This window comes from Candoia aspera, chromosome 8 (assembly GCF_035149785.1).
Source record: "Candoia aspera isolate rCanAsp1 chromosome 8, rCanAsp1.hap2, whole genome shotgun sequence".
In the NCBI taxonomy this organism is placed as follows: Eukaryota; Metazoa; Chordata; class Lepidosauria; order Squamata; family Boidae; genus Candoia; species Candoia aspera.
The window spans coordinates 12,492,645-12,513,222 of record NC_086160.1 but is presented as its reverse complement, the minus strand read 5'-3'; the positions used below and the strand labels follow the sequence as shown (position 1 = coordinate 12,513,222).

Sequence of the window (20,578 nt, the reverse complement as noted above, 5' to 3'; positions counted from 1 at the left end):
CCCACACACACTGTATTCAGTTCATTTAATCCATTGGTGAACACGCCTTTCTGCAGAAAGGAACCATTCAACCACAGCTCCCTAAAATTAAAGCCATTCCCTTTTCACTTCCTGATAGATGCAGCACCAGGGTGGGATCAGTGTCTGTTATGACAGGAAGCTCAGTTATGGCCAAATGAGCATAATGCAGTTAAGGAAACTCTTGCTTTAAGTTCACACGTGGTGGTGCTCAAGCCACACAGGCGAAAGGACATTTCATTTACCAAACTTTTGCACTGAATATGAATAAAGCCTTCTCATTTTCAAGATGACACTAAGGTCTGTCACTTCAAATATTTAAAATAATCTCATCATTATGATTTGCTCTAGCTCCTGATGCATGGTAGGCCAATCAGAGATGAAAGGATGAGTATAGTTATATAGGAACTCAGATTATATACCAGAAATAATGAGGGTTGACACATTCCTTCTGAATTAATGATAGGAGAATTTGGGATACATGAGGCATTTGTCCTGTGCGACAGCTACAAAGGACAGCAAGACTGTCATTGGTGAGCTCAGTGGAACTTACTTTAGAATAGGATTTTACACTTTCTGCATCCTGTTGCAGATCATTGTTATTTTCTGATATTTATCCCATATCATTCACAGCAGTGTATTTTCAGGGAATATTTTCCACTTTAACACATAACCCCCTTTTTTCCAGAGTATTCTAGATCAAATGTAATGGTTCATACAAAGACTTGGTACCCTGACTGCCTTTGTACTTTGAAAATGACAGTGGATGTTGTATGAGAGAACCTTATTTGCCATTATTGAATTTCTGAAGTGAGAAACCCAGGTTTCATTTGGACAGAGTATGCGTATTCATGAGAAATTAAAGCAAGATACTCTTATGAAGCAAAAATAATTAATATGATAATATTGATCCAGATTTAGGCATATGCATTTGAACCTAGTGAACTAGGCATGCCTGCTTGCTTTTCCCTACCACTCTGAAAATGATACAGAGAATGAAATAGAAGTCAGGCAGAAGAATTTTCTATGTCTTGGTATGTGTATGTCACAGAATCATAGCACGATTGGGTTAAAAGGACATCGACCAGTTTCTCATCCACTCCCTGCTCAAGGTACGAAGCCTCAGACCATCTCTAACAAATGGCTGTCCAATATTTGCTTGAAAACTTCCAGTGATGGAGTATCCATGACTCCAAAAGGCAGGCTATTCCACCACTTGATAGATCTCAGTCAGGAACTTCCTATTTTGTGTTTGGATCTCCCTCTGAAAAGCTTCCACTGATTGATTCCTGTCCTCTGGGAACTCTGGATAATAAATCCACACCCTCTCCCTGTGATAATCTTCAAGTATTTAGAGTTTGCTATCACTTCTCCCCTTAGCCTTCTCTTCTTTAGGTTAAATATACCCAGTTCCTTCATAGGATTTAGCTTCCAAGCCCCTCACCAACTTTGACACTCTTCTCTGTATTCTTTCTAATTCCTCAATGTCCTTCTTGTATTGGACATAGTACTCCAGGTGTGGTCTGGCCAGTGTAGCACAGAAAGGAGCTATCATTTAACATTATATTCTTATTAATGAAGGCCAGGATAGCATTAGCTTTCACTGCTGGCTCATGCTTAATCTGTGATCTACCAAATTCTTCTCATAAGTGCTACTGCCAAGCTAGTTATCACCTATCTTGCCCCTGTGCATCAGGTTTTTCCTACCTGAGTGCAGAATCCTCATCACTGAACTGCATTTAATTTATTTTCATCCCACCTTTATTGTTTTTATAAATAACTCAAGGTGGTGAACATACCTAATACTCCTTCCTCCTCCTATTTTCCCCAAAACAACAACCCTGTGAGGTGAATTGGGCTGAGAGGCAATGACTGGCCCAAAGTCACCCAGCCGGCTTCCATGCCTAAGGCAGGACTAGAACTCTGAGTCTCCTGGTTTCTAGCCCAGCACCTTAACCACTAGACCAAACTGGCTATTTGATTGGATAGGGCCTAATGTTTAAATCTATCAAGATACTTCTGAAATTTGAGCCTCTCTTCTGAGTGTTAGCAATCCCTCGTCATGTTCACTGTTTCAATGTGCACTGTACATCGTAACCTTTCACATGCCATGGTGCTGACGCGCGTTTCTGTTGGGAGGGAGCTGCTGTGGAACCTTGTGCCAAGCTCTGTATCTGTGTTCATTTCAATGGAATGTGTTTGGGTTATGTGCTCTGCTCAAGGACTTTTCCCGCGGACCATCAGAAGCCATTAGGAGCGCCTGGGATTGTGGGCCTGGGAAGATTCTATGGGGGGAGGGATCTCGTTTGCACCGAGGGTTTTTTAGTTTGCATTTGGCGCGCTTTTCTCATTCTCAGCTTTCTTTGTGAACTTGTATACTATTCTTTAATAAATCAGATATCTTTGTGATCCTGCTTATGAGTCTGATGGTGTTTAGAATAGGCAATCATTACACTCCTCCAGCTTTGTGTCATTTGCAAATCTGATGTGTATCCCTTCTATCCCTTGTCTGAGTAATTTACAAAAATGTTGAAGAGCACTGGGCCCAAGACAGAAACCTGAGTCCAGCGGAATAGCTCTCCCATGTTGATATAAAACCACTAAGAACCATCCATACCACACCATTCCTTTTTATTAAGGAGGTGGCAATGGTCAACTTCATCAAACGCCTTACTGAATTTAAGTACACTACATTCTCAGCATTCCTTTGGTCTATTAATCTTATGTGTACAAGTATGTGTAGAAATATATGAATGTGGCTGGCTGGCTGGCTGGCTGGCTTAAAGGCGGTTCTGTGGTGGTTCTCCAATAGGAGAGAATGTTAGCACTTCAAGACACCGAATTACAGAACTCCTATTTATTTTATTTGTGAAAAGGGCTAAATTTTATGTTTCTTTCTGTATTATTTGTTAGTGATAACTAAACAAAGTAGTAAGATATAAAAACATTTAAATGTTTTTATTATCAAAAGATTTAATGTTTTGTGATGGCTGCCTTACAATAAAATGATAAGCATTCTAACAGAGAAAAACTCAAAGTAAGTAAATGATATCAGATTTGGGAGATCTCTTTCAGACAGTTTACCTCATCTTTTATTATGCTTTGGACCTTTCCATTAGCCCGGAAATGTTTCTATGCATATAGAATATTAGCTATTATTTGCCAAATTGTGATCAAGAAAGATGGGAAAATGGATGTTTCAGTACAATACAACTTTGTTCTTTTTTTTTAAAGCTAGAAAATAACTTCCTTTTTTTTTTTGCATTGCAGTTTCAGCAAGGAATCATAAAATCATATGTAAACAGAAACAATTATAAACCAGACTTATATGCTGGAACTCTTCTTTTAAACTAATAGAAATGGCAAACTTTAAAGTTCAGAACTGGATGTGCAAAGGCTTATTAGATACCTTCCATTTACTTTCAGAAAATCTGCTTGAGTCTACAACTTCAGATTACATACTATACTTGAAAACATATGAAGCAAGGCACAAAAGAAAATATAAAAATCTGAGAGCAAGTTGGAACATCCAAATATTTCACAGTAGTGTAAAATACCAACATTAGGCAAATTCCAAAGAAAAACAACATTACAATATGAAATAATTTAGCTACAGAAATTTGATCCTTGGAAAAATCTACTAGTCTTTCTTCTGGAAAGTAACTGAAGATCTCAAATGTATGTAGGGTCACACCCATTTTTTTTTGATAGAGTAACACTATATCAATGCCTATATAAGATCTGTGGAAGTCTCTCATTCAGGGTCAACTGAAGTTAGCCACAGTTTTAAACCATGGAATGCTTCGGAGTAATACACGAGAGTCACTTTTAATCAGCTTCCCCAGCCTCTCTTTCACTGCAACGTCTTTGAGGAAGTGATCCCGTAAAGTGACAATCCAAGTTCAGAAAGTTATGCAGGATTATTTCTAGGCTACATAAAATTTCATAAAAATAAGGGGTACTCAGTGGCACAAAGTTCATGAAAAATATACTCTGTAACGTATTTCCAAGCATAAGACAATAATTAAAATAAGGCTTCAGTTAAACAGAAAAGAATGCAAAAGCTATCTGAAAAAGTGTAGGCATCAAATGTACAGTATTTTCCAGACAAGTCGTCCACTTGATACTTCCTTTGCATTTGGTTTGTTGTACCATGTAAAAATAAAAAAAAAATCAGACAATCAAAAACATTTGGAACAAAGCAAGACTACCTCTTGCATCTTGCCAAAAGCACAGAGATAAAGTTGCAAATCTGTGGATAGAGGCCAAACAACAACAACAACAACAAAAATTCCTTTCAGTGCCTCTAGAACAACAATCAAAATTAGTGCCATTTTTTTCCGATTTCTGTACTTCAAACATGCCACCTATCTAGTATATTCCATTACAAATACATATACAGTACATGTACATAAACTGCATTACTCGTTTTTAAAAGTGCATAATATTGGTCCTTAAAAAAAACTTTTAGACAAATAGATTTAAGACCAGTCTCTTTGCCCTGTGAAGATACACAGTACCTTATTTGATTATGTTTTAATAATTTGATGTGAAATCCCCAAAGAGTCTACAGAAGAGACAATTATCCCACAACTAGAGTTTTACAGTCACAACACAAGCCCCAGCTCTTCCGAGGCACAGTGGTGCAACCTGAAATAGCAAAAGAAGAAAAAGGTCAGCAACAAAATGATCAATATTATAGATTCACAAATATTGTGGAAGAGGTAAGAAGCAAGACATGTTTTGCTCAAATTAGAATCAGAGCTCACCTAGGCTTAACCTTAGAACCTTTTATCTTGCATCACACCTCAATACCAGAAATTATGAAAGTGGTTCATAATAATAATAATAATAATAATAATAATAATAATTTATATGCCATTTGACTTTCAGCAACTCTATACAATTTTTTTTTTAAAAAATCATTAATCCTTTTGCTATGGTTTTTTTCACTTAATGAATCTATCTTGCTAGGCTACACTGGAATCCTTGACAAATTTTATTAGATTTCTGAGTCAGATTAATGTAGTCCAGAATTTACACAGCTAGAATAGTAAAAGGAAGTATTTTTAGAGGTGTTTTGCCTCCTATTAATATTATGTCCTTTCTCATATATTTGCAAAGGCAAGGCAGTGTTCAAGAAGCCTGATTCTACCACTTAAAAATATATATATATTTATGGTCAAAGACCAAAAAAAGGAAGCCAGGTACAATAACAGAATAATACAAAATTTTAAAAGATGAAAAAATAATAATTAAAAAGAAGATTCTTAAATGAAAAGGAAAAAAAGGCCAAGTTCAAACTCAGTGTCTCCTGATAGCAATTGCAAATTGAACTGAATTTGGTAACTTTCATGGTGATATCAATGGATCATCTAATTATTCATTCTCTTCCTTTTCTTCTACCTTTCTTTCAGAGAACTACACAGAGAAGTAGACAGAAGACAGTAAGAGAATGCATCAGGGAGAGAGAAAACTGCCCAATTACAAAAAGCAAATGCAATCTCAGTGCAGAGCAAAACTTAAATTTTGCTTGCTATCATTACAGGTGGTCCTTGTTGAATGACCACTCGTTCAGCAACCATTTGAACTTGTGACGGTGCTGAATGAGTGGTACTTACAACTGGTCCTTGAAGTTCTGGCTGTCACAGTGTCCCTGCAGTGACATGATCACAATCCGGGTGCTCGGCAATTGGCCTGGATTCCCAACCATCACAGCATCCTACGGTCACGTGATCGTGATTTATAATCTTCCCTGCCAGCTTTCCACAAGCAAAGTCAATGGGTAAGCTGGCAGGAAGTCAGAAGTTGCAATCACATGAGGTCCTCGCTTAACAATGGTAACTGGGGACTGCTGGAACTGCTGTAGCTAAGTGGCATGGTCACGTGATGTCAGACTTTAAGACTGCATTGCTTAGCAACGGAAATTCCAGTCCCAGTTATCCTCATGAAGTGAGGACTACCTGCAGTCATGTGGATTTGCCAACTCAGTTGCTACCTGGAATTACAGGATTTAAATATAAAGGTTGAAAGAAAGACTGAGATTACTCCCAGAAAGCCGGCAATATACAACACTGACTTTTTCTCCTTTAGACCATAGATTTACCTGCTGAATACCAATCATTCCGAACATCAATCTCAGATGTGTTAGCCAACTCTTTTAATCTTAACATTACCTGCGTCCACTCATTGGTCTGAGGATCGTAAGATTCTACTGTGTTAAGGTAGGCTTGTCCATCATATCCTCCAACAGCATACAGTTTATCTCCAAGAAGGCAGACTCCCACAGCATCTCTACTGATGCTCATTGATGCAACAGCAGTCCACATATCTGTTTTGGGATCGTATCTGATTTAAAAAAAAGTTTACATTCTATTTAGCTCAAGAACTACCATGAAAATTACATAATTAGATCTATTGATAAGTTGGCATAGCCAGTATTAATTTTATTGCAATACTGTGTCATTGTTCTTTGTAAATGAAGCCAGTCTGAATGTATACTAATTTCAGCTTGCTAAAACACAGAACCTGTGAGCTCATTCCTCACCTTCTCCTTTCATCAGCATATTGATCTTGGTTAGGTTAAACTTTGTTGATTATTCGTTTAGTCGCTTCCGACTCTTCGTGACTTCACGGACCAGCCCACGCCAGAGCTTCCTGTCGGTTAGGTTAAACTACGTCCCCATAATTTACAGGACAGGGAATTGTGATTTAATATTAGTTTGTTAACTAGGATTTTCTTCAGCAAAGGATCGTTACCTTGTCGTGGTGCTGGAGCTTGAGCACCTCAATGATGCCATGAGCTAAACCGTGAAGGGCCACCCAAGACGGGAAGGTCATGACAGAGAGGTCAGACTAAATGCGATCCCTGGGGAAGGTAATGGCAACCCACCTCAGTATTCTTGCCGTGAAAACTAAATGGATCAGTACAACCAGAGATATGTCGGTATACCATCGGAAGATGAGACCCCCAGGTCGGAAGATGGTCAAAATGCTACTGGGGAGGAACAGAGGATGAGCTCAACTAGCCCCAGACGTGATGACGCAGCTAGCTCAAAGCCGAAAGGACGGCTAGCGGCCGACGGTGCTGGTGGTGAACGGCGAATCCGATGTTCTAAGGATCAACACACCATTGGAACCTGGAATGTAAGATCTATGAGCCAGGGCAAATTGGATGTGGTTATTGGTGAGATGTCAAGATTAAAGATAGACATTCTGGGCGTCAGTGAACTGAAATGGACTGGAATGGGCCACTTCACATCAAATGACCATCAGATCTACTACTGCGGACAAGAGGACCACAGAAGAAATGGAGTAGCCTTCATAATTAATAGTAAAGTGGCTAAAGCAGTGCTTGGATACAACCCAAAAAACGACAGAATGATCTCAATTCGAATTCAGGGCAAGCCATCTAACATCACAGTGATCCAAATATACGCCCCAACCACAAATGCTGAAGAAGCTGAAGTAGAGCAGTTCTATGAGGATCTGCAGCACCTACTGGACAACACACCTAAAAGAGATGTTATTTTCATCACAGGAGACTGGAATGCTAAGGTGGGCAGTCAAATGACACCTCGAATTACAGGTAAGTATGGCCTGGGAGAACAAAACGAAGCAGGACACAGGCTGATAGAATTTTGCCAAGACAATTCACTCTGCATAACAAACACTCTCTTCCAACAACCTAAGAGACGGCTTTATACATGGACTTCACCAGATGGACAACACCGAAATCAGATTGACTACATCCTTTGCAGCCAAAGGTGGCGGACATCTGTACAGTCGGTAAAAACAAGGCCTGGAGCTGACTGTAGTTCAGATCACGAACTTCTTCTTGCACAATTTAGGATCAGACTAAAGAGATTAGGGAAGACCCACAGATCAGCTAGATATGAGCTCACTAAGATTCCTAAGGAATATGCAGTGGAGGTGAAGAATCGATTTAAGGGACTGGACTTAGTAGATAGGGTCCCGGAAGAACTCTGGACAGAAGTTGGCAGCATTGTTCAGGAGGCGGCAACAAAATACATCCCAAAGAAAGAGAAAACCAAGAAGGCAAAATGGCTGTCTGCTGAGACACTAGAAGTAGCCCAAGAAAGAAGGAAAGCAAAAGGCAACAGTGATAGGGGGAGATATGCCCAATTAAATGCAAAATTCCAGAGGTTAGCCAGAAGAGATAAGGAATTATTTTTAAACAAGCAATGCGCGGAAGTGGAAGAAGACAATAGAATAGGAAGGACAAGAGACCTCTTCCAGAAAATTAGAAACATTGGAGGTAAATTCCAGGCAAAAATGGGTATGATCAAAAACAAAGATGGCAAGGACCTAACAGAAGAAGAAGAGATCAAGAAAAGGTGGCAAGAATATACAGAAAACCTGTATAGGAAGGATAACAATATCGGGGATAGCTTTGACGGTGTGGTCGGTGAGCTAGAGCCAGACATCCTGAAGAGTGAGGTTGAGTGGGCCTTAAGAAGCATTGCTAATAACAAGGCAGCAGGAGACGACGGCATCCCAGCTGAACTGTTCAAAATCTTGCAAGATGATGCTGTCAAGGTAATGCATGCTATATGCCAGCAAATTTGGAAAACACAAGAATGGCCATCAGACTGGAAAAAATCAACTTATATCCCCATACCAAAAAAGGGAAACACTAAAGAATATTCAAACTATCGAACAGTGGCACTCATTTCACATGCCAGTAAGGTAATGCTCAAGATCCTGCAAGGTAGACTTCAGCAGTTCATGGAGCGAGAATTGCCAGATGTACAAGCTGGGTTTAGAAAAGGCAGAGGAACTAGAGACCAAATTGCCAATATCCGCTGGATAATGGAAAAAGCCAGGGAGTTTCAGAAAAACATCTATTTCTGTTTTATTGACTATTCTAAAGCCTTTGACTGTGTGGACCAGAACAAATTGTGGCAAGTTCTTAGTGGTATGGGGATACCAAGTCATCTTGTATGCCTCCTGAAGAATCTGTATAACGACCAAGTAGCAACAGTAAGAACAGACCACGGAACAACAGACTGGTTTAAGATTGGGAAAGGAGTACGGCAGGGCTGTATACTCTCACCCTACCTATTCAACTTGTATGCAGAACACATCATGCGACAAGCTGGCCTTGAGGAATCCAAGGCTGGAGTTAAAATCTCTGGAAGAAACATTAACAATCTCAGATATGCAGATGATACCACTTTGATGGCTGAAAGTGAAGAGGAACTGAGGAGCCTTATGATGAAGGTGAAAGAAGAAAGTGCAAAAGCTGGTTTGCAGCTAAACCTCAAAAAAACCAAGATTATGGCAACCAGCTTGATTGATAACTGGCAAATAGAGGGAGAAAATGTAGAAGCAGTGAAATACTTTGTATTCCTAGGTGCAAAGATTACTGCAGATGCTGACTGCAGTCAGGAAATCAGAAGATGCTTAATCCTTGGAAGAAGAGCAATGACAAATCTCGATAAAATAGTTAAGAGCAGAGACATCACACTGACAACAAAGGCCCGCATAGTTAAAGCAATGGTGTTCCCTGTAGTAACATATGGCTGCGAGAGCTGGACCATAAGGAAGGCTGAGCGAAGGAAGATCGATGCTTTTGAACTGTGGTGTTGGAGGAAAATTCTGAGAGTGCCTTGGACTGCAAGAAGATCCAACCAGTCCATCCTCCAGGAAATAAAGCCAGACTGCTCACTTGAGGGAATGATATTAAAGGCCAAACTGAAATACTTTGGCCACATAATGAGAAGACAGGACACCCTGGAGAAGATGCTGATGCTAGGGAGAGTGGAAGGCAAAAGGAAGAGGGGCCGACCAAGGGCAAGATGGATGGATGATATTCTAGAGGTGACGGACTCGTCCCTGGGGGAGCTGGGGGTGTTGACAACCGACAGGAAGCTCTGGCGTGGGCTGGTCCATGAAGTCACGAAGAGTCGGAAGCGACTAAACGAATAAACAACAAAACTAGGATTTTAAACTATCTCGAGATCCTGCTTACTAAACAAACAGTAAATCAAAGCTCCCCGTTTTTTGTCATAATCAGGAATAAAAACTGTTGCATAAAAGTGTTATCCACCCCTTCAGCCTCAGTTCAGGAGGCAACAGATAAGACCAACCTACCCAATTTCTACTGTTTTGCTATTCCAGCTTTGGATTAAACCAGTAAGGGCCACAGAGTTAAGGTACTTGTAATACAGGTAGCTGAGCAGCTTAACACTCCTGCATGGATCTGATAAACTACTGGCCTATGTTGCTGTGTCCAGCTCTCTAGGGAGACAAAAGGAGAAAGGTGGCAGATGGAAGGGGACATCTCTACATCAGCCTGAAACGGCTACTAAACAGTTCTTTAATTCTATTCACAACTGCTCACTTATCAGCCCCATTAGGGAGATCAGACCAGAAAATCAACACAGGAATACTAGAACTATGTTTTATTGAGATAAGCTATAATAACAGAATTAGCCACACAAAAACATGTAGTTCTGAATCATTTTCCTCAATAAATACTGTAAATGAACAAGTATAATGTTTTTGACTCTTTTATTTAATTGGGTTCTCTTTATCTAGTTTTAGGACTTGTGCAGAGAACAGATCACATTTTAGGCCATATTTATGCAGAAATATTGAAAATTCAAAAGCGTTCACAAACCACTGTATGTATAGTATGTATATATGTACACACACACACACACACACATATAGCCCAGCCAACTAACACAAAATGGTTCCCTAAAAAAAAATCACCAATAGTGTAGGCTCTGTTACTCTCCTGGCCTCCGTGCCTCAGAAAACAGCCAGGTCTTCAAGGTTTTACAAAAGGTGAGCAGAGTCAGGACCAGCCAAACCTCATGTGGCATGGAGTTCCAGAGGGCAGGCACAGCAATGGATAAGGCATGCTTCCTAGGTCCACTTAATGACAATCCTTAATAGATGGGACCTGGACCATGCCCCTCCTGCCCAACCTAATGGGACAGGTAGAAACAATGGGAGTAAGGCGGTACCTCAAATATTTCTGTCATGGTCATCTCCTTTACTCTCTAACATAATGGGGGCAGAACACAATCAAGTTTACACCCATTCTGGCTGTCATTCAGTTAGTTCAGTGTGTGTGTGTGTTTGTATATTACTCCCTTGGAACCAATTTCGATCTTTGTGAAATAATGATCCAACAAAAGCTAAGCTCTTGAAATCACATTGATTTCACTGGGAAATATTTACATATAAACCCAGCCTTCCCATTAAAATCAATGGGGTACTGTTATATTCATCCACACCAGGATTGTGCCAAGCCTTCAACCTTATGAAAGCTTCCTCTGCTTAAGTGAAGTCAACAATTTATTGGGGTAGTACCTTTCTACACAGTCAGACAGCCTCGATGTCAAATTGGAAGCTGGCGCATCATGACCCCCAATAGCATACAGGAACCCATTCCAGGTCGTTACTCCCACACCCCCTCTTCGTTTTGCCATTTGAGCACAGAGAGTCCACTTGTTAGTATGAGGGTCAAAGCATTCTAGGGACTTCAGACAAGAACTTCCATCTCGGCCACCAACTGCATATAGCCTGTAAATGTATATAAAAATGTTAGGAATGTGATAATAGCTATCAGTTTCTAAGCACAAAATAACGAGGAAAGGCTGAACTATGTCTTAATGTTGCAGGAAAAAAGTAAAGTGAAAGCTAAAAACAAACAAACAAACAAACAAGAATTTAGTTCTCTCTCGGAGGCAAAAGAATCTGATGCTCCCTTCCTCCAGGGACACGTTTGGAATGTGGCCTTTAAAAAGGGAGATACTGCTGATTTTCCAGTCCTGCCTTTATTAGACCTTAACTACTGTATATTCTCTGGCTCTACTCACTTTCATCCTCATAAGGTGGTATCACTTGTTGTTCGTTATTGCACTACTTTGGTGGGTAAGAACTAAATCCTAGCCATATTTATAAGCTTATATTATATGCAGGTTGTATTTTCTTCCCTCTCTTCTGTTTTACTTTTTTCATTGGAAGAACGTGTCTTTTCTGTTTCAATGCAAAGATGCAAGCAGCACTAAAGTTAATAAAATCATAGGAAAATCATTTGATGCAAAAAGAAACTACTATAGAAAACAAAGCAAGATTTCTCATCATTGCTCTAATACTATGAAGTTGTTCTTTTCTGTTTTAAAACATTTGTCGGCCACCATGTACATTCAGGACCAGAAATATTGGAGCAAGGATAGCTGTTTTGGCATTTGGCCTCTGTACACCACCACCTTGAAGTTGAAAGGAAACACACCCAGATGGGAGCAAAGTCAGGACTTCCAGCTGTAATGCAAGAGGTCTGACAAAAGTGGGGCACTAACCATTCAGGAAGTACAGCCAGTGGCATACACACACACCCATCGTTGGTGGCTCATAAGTAATGGAACAAACCAACATCATTACAAACATAAGGATCGCCTTTAATACCTGGATGAAAATCCTTTGCAGTCAATGACTGCCTGAAGTCTGGAACCCATGGACATGACCAAATGCTGAGTTTCCTCCCTTGAGATGCTTTGCCAGGCCTTTACTGCAGCTGCCTTCAGCTGCTGCTTGTTTGTGGGCCTTTCTGCCTTCAGCCTTGTCTTCAGTAAGTGAAAAGCATGCTCTATTGGGTTGAGATCAGGTGACTGACTTGGCCATTGAAGAACATCCCACTTCTTTGCCTTGAGAAACTCTTGAGTAGCTTTTGCTGTGTGTTTTGGGTCATTATCCAGCCACAATATGAAGCAGCATTCTATCGGTTTGGCAGTATGTGGCTGAATCTGAGCAGAAAGTATAGCCTTATACACTTCAGAAATCCTGCTGCTTTTATCAGCAGTCAGGTCATCAATAAACACCAGTGACCTGGTTCCATTGGCAGCCATACATGCCCATGCCATTGCCTCCACCATGTTTGACAGATGATGTGGTATGCTTTGGATCATGAGCTGTTCCTTTCCTTCTCCATACTTTTCTCTTCCGATCATTCTGGTGCAAGTTAATCTTGGTTTCATCAATCCAAAGAATCTTATTCCAGAACTGGGCAGGCTTTTTTAGGTGTTTGCTGGCAAAGTCTAATCTGGCCTTTCTGTTCTTGAGCGTTACCAGTGGTTTGCACCTTGTTGTGAAGTCTCTGTATTTACATTCGTAAAGCCGTTTCTTGACTGTAGATGTGGACAGTGACATGCCTACCTCCTCAAGAGCGTTCTTGACCTGGCTAGATGTTGTGAAAAGGTTCCTCTTCCCCATGAGCAGAATTCTGCGGTCATCCACTTTAGTTGTCTTCCGTGGTTTTCCAGGCCTTTTCCTGTTGCTGAGCTTGTCAGTTAATTCCTTCTTTTTCAGGATATTCCAAACTGTTGTATTGGCCACTCCCAATGTTTTTGCTATCTCTCTGATGGGTTTGTTTTGTTCTCTCAGCCTAATGATGGCCTCCTTCACTCTCATGGACACCTCTTTGGACCTCATGTTGAGCGTTCCAGTGAACAGCTACCATATGCAAATGTAACACTCAGAACCACCTCCAGGCCTTTTATCTGCTTGATTGGTCATGGGGTACCCAGGAAACAGGCCACACCTGGCCATGCAGCTGCTTGTCAGCCATTTGTTCCATTACTTATGAGCCACCAATGATGGGGGGGGGGGTGTATGCCACTGGCTGTACTTCCTCAATGGTTAGTGCCCCACTTTTGTCTATTTGAATTACAGCTGAATATCCTGACTTCGCTTCCATCTGGGTGTGTTTCCTTTCAACTTCAATGTGGTGGTATACAGATGCCAAATGCCAAAACAGTTATCCTTGTTCCAATATTTCTGGTCCTGACTGTACCAAAAAATCTATCATTCATTATATGAAGAATTATGCATTTATCAAACATGAAGCATGGAGCAAAGACAGAGCGTGACCCTAGATTTATATCCTGGATTGCTGCTATGTGTTTACCCTCTGCTTATGAACTTGTTCTCTATTAATGTAATGGAAAGATTGATCAATATTATTCCATGTGGTCAAGACTGAAAGCTATGTTTAAACATTAGCCTGAATTTTAAATATATGTAATATAATATGGTGTTTGTTATTTCCTTTTTTTCTCCTTTATCCCCTTTTGTCTCTGTGTTTTTCTCCCCTTTCTTTCTCCTTTTTGTATAGCAATGCTGGTAAAGCCCCCTTGATTGGGGCAGGGAAGAGAAAACTTTCAATCTCTCTTTTTTGGCTACTCCAATACAACGTATATTTGGATGAGGAGAGAGGGGAGGCAAGCCAGATGTAATAATTCCAATCTTAGATAGAACACATTCCTCCCAGCCAACTAGTTTTTTCATGGAGTGGAAGGAGCACAACCACTCCTGCTGTGGTAAAGATGGTTTTGTCATTCACTACTGCATTACAAAAACATTTGAAACCAGTATTGCCCAGGCTACCCCACATTTTCTCAGCTATCAAGACATTTCTCTCTCATTACTGGTGAAAAGAAGAATCTATTCTTTTCCATGACAACAGGCAGAGATTTTTTAGACATACACGAACAGCCGGTAAGCAACTTCTAATGCAGCAGTCAGGTCACCGAAAATTGTCCAGTCCTATTTTAGTTTGTGACTCTATTAGAGTGATTTAAATTTAAATCTGTTATTCATATCTGAGTAAAGTACCATGAAGCCTTAACTTTCGGTTCTCTATAGTTCTACTTACTTTCCACTTAATACTGCTACACCCACTGTACTCCTTGGAGTTGACATACTAGCCACAAAGTTCCACTGACGGGCCTGTGGATCCCACCTTTCTACTGTATTCAGGTAGCTCCAGCCATCATGTCCTCCCACAGCATACATAGGACCTTCTAATACTGCTACGCCTTGGAAAAAAACACAAACATCATTTCTGAATGTGAAATTGACTCTGTATCATGTCTAGATGTTCTCAGACATTTTACTTGAAATAAATTATTTCTTCATCAAGCCTTTTGATGAAGAACCAGAGAGTCTGCAGAAAGTTCTGAGACCTTCATCAAAATGGAGTACTAGACAAAGTATCAGAAGGCAACCTGAGATACAATCAGCATCAAACTGAGAGCCAGTTTGGTGTAGTGGTTAAGGTGCTGGCCTAGAAACCAGGAGTCTGTGAGTTCGGGCCTCTCTTAGGCATGAAAGCCAACTGGGTGACCTTGGACCAGTCACTTTCTCTCAGCCCAACCCTCCGCACAAGGTTGTTGTGGGGAAAATAGGAGGCAGGAGTATTAGGTACAGTATGTTTGCCACCTTGAGGAGGGAGGGAGGGAGGAAGGAGGGTTAAAAATATCAACATCATCTTGCATTTCTGCCCTCTACATCACAACATCATATTTTATGTAGGGGTATTATAGAGATGGATTAAGTGCCTTTTAGGAAAGCCTAAAAAAAATCTCAATAGTATCCAAGAAACCCAATAGTTTTCTGAAGAATAATTTGAAAACCACCAAAGTACAGGAACAGGGAAACCACCTGGCCATAATTGGAGGACGCACCACATTAATTATTTAACATTCTTATTCTAAAACTGTTAACACAGAATGTGAAAAGCTCTTCAGTCTGTTGCTGTAAAATAATAATACACGTGCAGAAATAAAGCATTTTCTTGATTTCTTAGCAAACATGTACGGACTATCATAATGTTCCTAGTCTTGATAGTGTGGTTCTTGGGCTCCAGGACTATGAGGAGAATTATGCAGGCTATGGACCACAAATTGCTCAGTCTTGGACCAGAGGCTTTTCCCACTCTTGAAATAGCCAGTATTTTCATGAAATTTTCCAGACCACATAAAATCTCCAAGAGATGCCCATGCCTATAAGCAATATTGTGATCACAACTTTACCTCCCAAGTATGATGTAAATAAGGTGAAAATTCAAATCATTTTAATATTCAAAATGTTGATTACCTAAAACACTTAATAATTTAGGACTAGAGTATTTGGAAGAAAGGGAATATCAGGCAGAGATAGTTGTAGTGGGAAAGTTTGCTCCCACCAGTACAATTCTATGGGCTCTAGATTTAAAGCCAGCCATATAATCAAAATTATTTGAGAGTTTTAAAGTTAATTTTTTTTTCAACAACAGTGAACCACAAATAAAACTTTAGAAACACTTACTTGAGTTAATCTGATAAAAGCACAATGCTTTTTTAAAAAGATGCAAATAATTATACATACCTAGCCCATGCCGGTGAGTTGACATAGGTGGCATCACACTCCAAGTTTTTGTTTTGGGGTTATAACACTCCACAGTATTCAATGTTTTCAGTCCATCTCTACCCCCGACAACATATAATTTATCATCTAACACTGCTACTCCAAACTGTAATCTTCTCCCATTCATATTTGCTACAGGGGTCCACATATTGGTACGGAGATCATATTTTTCAATGCTTGTTGCTCCTTAGTAATAGTATAAAATAATGTATGTTCAAAAACAATACTTGGAACAATATTACAGTTCTATGAAAATAAAACAGGTATGACTCTAAGCTGAAGGTGAATGATTGTCTTACTAATGAAATAGGTTAGAGCCAAACTGAGACACGTGTTACCGAAAGAGATAGAGTGGAAGCATCTTTGGTGAGAAGCATCAGGCACTTCCTGAGCCTCTATCTAGCATTTTTACATTTTGGAGAAGTTGCCAGAATTGTAATCTGCCCAGAGTCATTGGGAGTCAGGCAACCTATTAAATAAAGAAATGGGAGAGCAAGTCTACTTCTGCTAGTCCAACTGCATATCCTAAATCTGGATTCAATGCTTTATGACATACAATCTTAATTTGTATCTATGCTATTTCTTGAGATCTGACAGAATCTATTTTAACAACAAATATTATTTCAAATAAGAATATATTAAAGGCTTTTTTTCTACATTACAACCAATTTAACAATAGATATAACTTCAAGTGATTGCAGACCTAATTTATGCAGCACAGATTCCACTTTACTTCTGTGAATTTTCATCTGCAAACTCTTAACATTTCTAATATTGGTTCTTCATTGATGCATTATTAAATGTTTCAAATTCAACTACAGTACATTCAGAATATATAATCAACAAACACTTAGATATTGAGTTCAATAAAATTTATTCTTAAGAATGCATATATATGGTTGGAACTTCAAATAACTGTTACAAAAATCAACAAATAATTTTCTAACTTGATACACTCATTTTAGGAATAATATTTGTCTTATTGTAATTAAAGATTTCTGCACACTTCGGTAAAATAATTTTAGATTATAATACATGTTTCCACATGTTTTTCCTTTTCATTTATAAATTAAATGAATATATCAAAAAGTTTAAATGGTTTAATTTAATTAATGTAAAGTTGCTATTCTAATAAAACACTATGTTATACAGTATGTGTTTATTTCAAAGGATTCTGGGTTATATTAATCACAAGTTTATGCATTCATGATATAAGCCTGGATCTGAGTTTGCATACCATGTATCATTCTGGCTTACCTTTAGTTTTGACCGTCCCAACATATTTCAGGAGAACACATCCAGCTGTTTTTCAAATAAAGGAACATGGTCCATATTTCATCTTATCAATATTTTGTTGTGAGGAAGAGAGCACAGACACTTGCCAATATATATTCTGCACAGATATTTTCTATTTAAAGCCACCCCATGCTGCAAACTAGCAGAATCATTTTTCCATTTCTTATCTCATGAGAAAAAAAAGATAGTTGTACTGGATAGGTGACAACACTAATAAACTGCCCGTACCTCTCTAAATATGATGGATTTATTTTTATCTTTAATAAACTTCAGTAAACCAATACCTTTAGTTGCATCCATGCCTCCAACTGCAAACAGTACACCAACAGTAGATTTTCTAGGCTTTGTACGAGGGCTTTGTAACATGGGTCGTCTCTCTGGCAATAAGTGGTATTTCATTGCTTCCATTATGAGTTTTTGACATTCAATGTCATCTCTGAAGAGTACATTGTTTTCCATATCTGCTAAGAACTAGGAAAAAGAGGAAATAAATGTGCTGAGTTGTTAAACAACGATAGTGGATCAGGAATAAGCCAGCATTAAATACAAATTAATTAGTAATGTAGCTATAAATATAATCTAACCTTAAATCAGTATAGTTAAAAGATGTCTTGCAAAAGTCAAGGTATGAAAAGAGCAAGCTCTATTACTAGAAATTTCAGCTTCTGTACATTGAGCCAGGCTTTAACCATTCTCTCTAGGGTGAAAATCCATTTTCCCAAACTGCTAATTGCTCGGTTGGATGAAATTTTCACACAACCTATTATATGTGCTGCAGCAATGTTAACTAATGCTACAGTAACTTAAACATATAGAATATAGAAGTTGTATTATGCATTACTGCTATCTAGTTACATATTTTATGTGTTTATAACTATTATAGATTTCATTAGTATCATAAGCTTCAGCTAATATAAGCTTCAAGTGCTTTTGCGTGACATAATTCCTAATGAACAGAGCAGCGTAACACACATTAGCATGCAACAAAATCAAGTTTTACAGTGTTAATCTTCACTAAAGAGCAATAATTTTGGTCAAGACTATCTAGATCTGCCTCATTCTATCCAAATCAATATAGGTTACTACTTAAAATGTTGCTATTCTAATAATTTTTAACCTATCCTAGTAAATTAGCATTGTCTGCAAATATTAATCTACAACTTAGTGAACCTTATTTTAATATAATATAATAAATTAAATTTTTTGGTGTAGTCATCAGAAGCATCAAACATTTTAACCCATTTTTTTGGTCCTTCCTTTCTTACAGGAACCTTAAATCTATATGTGTGTGGTTCTGCCTTTCTTCTACTCTATTTTATAACCACAATAGTTCACAAGTTATGTTAAATAAGAAACAGCAACAGACCAATATCACCCGGTGAGGGTCACAGCTGATTTGAATTTGGGTTTTTTCCTTTCTAATTTAAACTTTAACCACATTACCACACAGTGCCTATCTGAAGTTTAAAATTCAATTTTTGATTTAGTAAGCTCAAAACTATGATCTTTAAATGAAATTTACACAGAGCAAGACAAAAATAATCAAGTTAATCTGATCTGACTGGTTAATGGAGAATCAATGTTTTCTACACTTTTCTAGGTGTACCATATTAAATGAGGGAATCCCTTTTATAACTGATTGCCAGGCACATAACGTGGCAGTTGGTTTGTAATTAATTTTAAGGTGGACATGGCAAAAGAAGCCGTTGAGATATTTTGAGCTTATGGACTGAAAGCAAGAACATAACTTTGTACTTATCACTCTCTAGATGACAGGAGCCCAGTACTTTGACAATCTTTTCCTACAAAGATGAATATGAAGGACAGTGAAGCAAATAATGGGGCAGACCTTCAATGTGGGACTGGCAGAACCTTTGTGTCAGTAGGATTTGATGGTATTTCCCATCAATCACAGCCACTGGCATAGTTAGGCATTTTCAGATTCTAAAGCCTGGAGCAATTTATATAAAGTTATAAATATCAGTTACTGGCTCTTTGGTAGTCTGTTTCAGTGTACAGAACAAATCTACATTATGATGGCTTACGCGAAAAAAATCCAGCTCTCAGCTCCCCAGGTGACTAAACACAGACATATCCATAGATAATTGGAATAGACCACCAAATACTCATTTCCATATCTCCTGATGTTTTAGTGCTTTGAAGCATTAGTTAACCAAGGATACACCACTCTTCACGGAGATATGTTTATAAGTATTTAATTAAGGTGTTATGAATTTAAGTTCCCACTGAACATAGGCCAAATTCTGTCTCAAGAATCAGAGTCCCCGGTGGAAGACTCAATAAACATTTAAAAAACTGGTTATGTATACTTTTTGCGACTACGATAAAATGATTATTTCAGCCCAAGATTTCAGTTCCATGTTGCATCTGAGATAAAATCTTGCTGATGGAGTTTTAAAATTGGATCAGCAAGCTGTCTCCCTTTAGATAATTCAGCAGCTTTTAAATTTCTGTCACTAGCCTGTGTTTCTCAGTTTTGATCCAAAAATCTACCCTCTGATTTTCAATCACCAAAATTACTGCAATAATTTAATCACCTACCAGCTTTCTAGCACTTTTTAGTCTTGTGAACCTGGCCTTCTCTCTGTTGACCATTCAAAAAACATTTTTTTTAAAAAATTCAGAAAACACATGCATGGTTACAGGTTCTTAGGAGAAGTACACTTTAAAAAAATGGAAAATTCTCCAGGTAAGAGACCATTAAGTCATGTTACCGTAAGTTACTGAGAGATCTGAAGACAGATGATCTGCTGAAGAGAATGACGCTCACTTACCTGTGGTGCAAGTAATGGTAGTCTAATGTATGCCAAGAGTTTACTGAGATCCTTCTTTCGTTGTTCCAAATCATGTCGCACCCAAGTAAGCAATGCATTGAGAATAGTCTCTTCGCTAGGAATGTTCATGTCATCACTAGCTAAAAGCTTTGCAATTTCAGTGGCTGGTAACAACAGGAATTCTTGGTTTCTAATGACTTCCATGACGTGTTCCTAAAAACGTTAAGAAGTACAAATAAAACCATGTC

At 38.7% G+C, this 20,578-nt stretch overlaps 2 protein-coding genes across 3 annotated transcripts in view; both read right to left on the bottom strand.

Annotated features, from left to right (window-relative positions):
• KLF3 (KLF transcription factor 3) overlaps positions 1-20,578 on the bottom strand; it is a 174,395-nt gene continuing 153,817 nt past the window's right edge. Inside the window, exon 7 of the transcript XR_010068443.1 lies at positions 1-10. The gene's annotated coding sequence lies outside the window, so the exon portion shown is untranslated. The remainder of the gene's footprint in view (positions 11-20,578) is intronic.
• Positions 2,962-20,578, bottom strand: part of KLHL5 (kelch like family member 5) — a 32,382-nt gene continuing 14,765 nt past the window's right edge. For both annotated transcript variants that reach the window (XM_063309835.1, XM_063309836.1), the window contains 7 exons: positions 20,331-20,543; positions 17,820-18,006; positions 16,201-16,425; positions 14,708-14,870; positions 11,365-11,577; positions 6,195-6,366; positions 2,962-4,668 (listed from right to left, as the gene is read on the bottom strand). In XM_063309835.1, the coding sequence (XP_063165905.1) occupies positions 4,612-4,668; positions 6,195-6,366; positions 11,365-11,577; positions 14,708-14,870; positions 16,201-16,425; positions 17,820-18,006; positions 20,331-20,543 (1,230 nt within the window). In that variant the 3' untranslated portion in view covers positions 2,962-4,611. The remainder of the gene's footprint in view (positions 4,669-6,194; positions 6,367-11,364; positions 11,578-14,707; positions 14,871-16,200; positions 16,426-17,819; positions 18,007-20,330; positions 20,544-20,578) is intronic.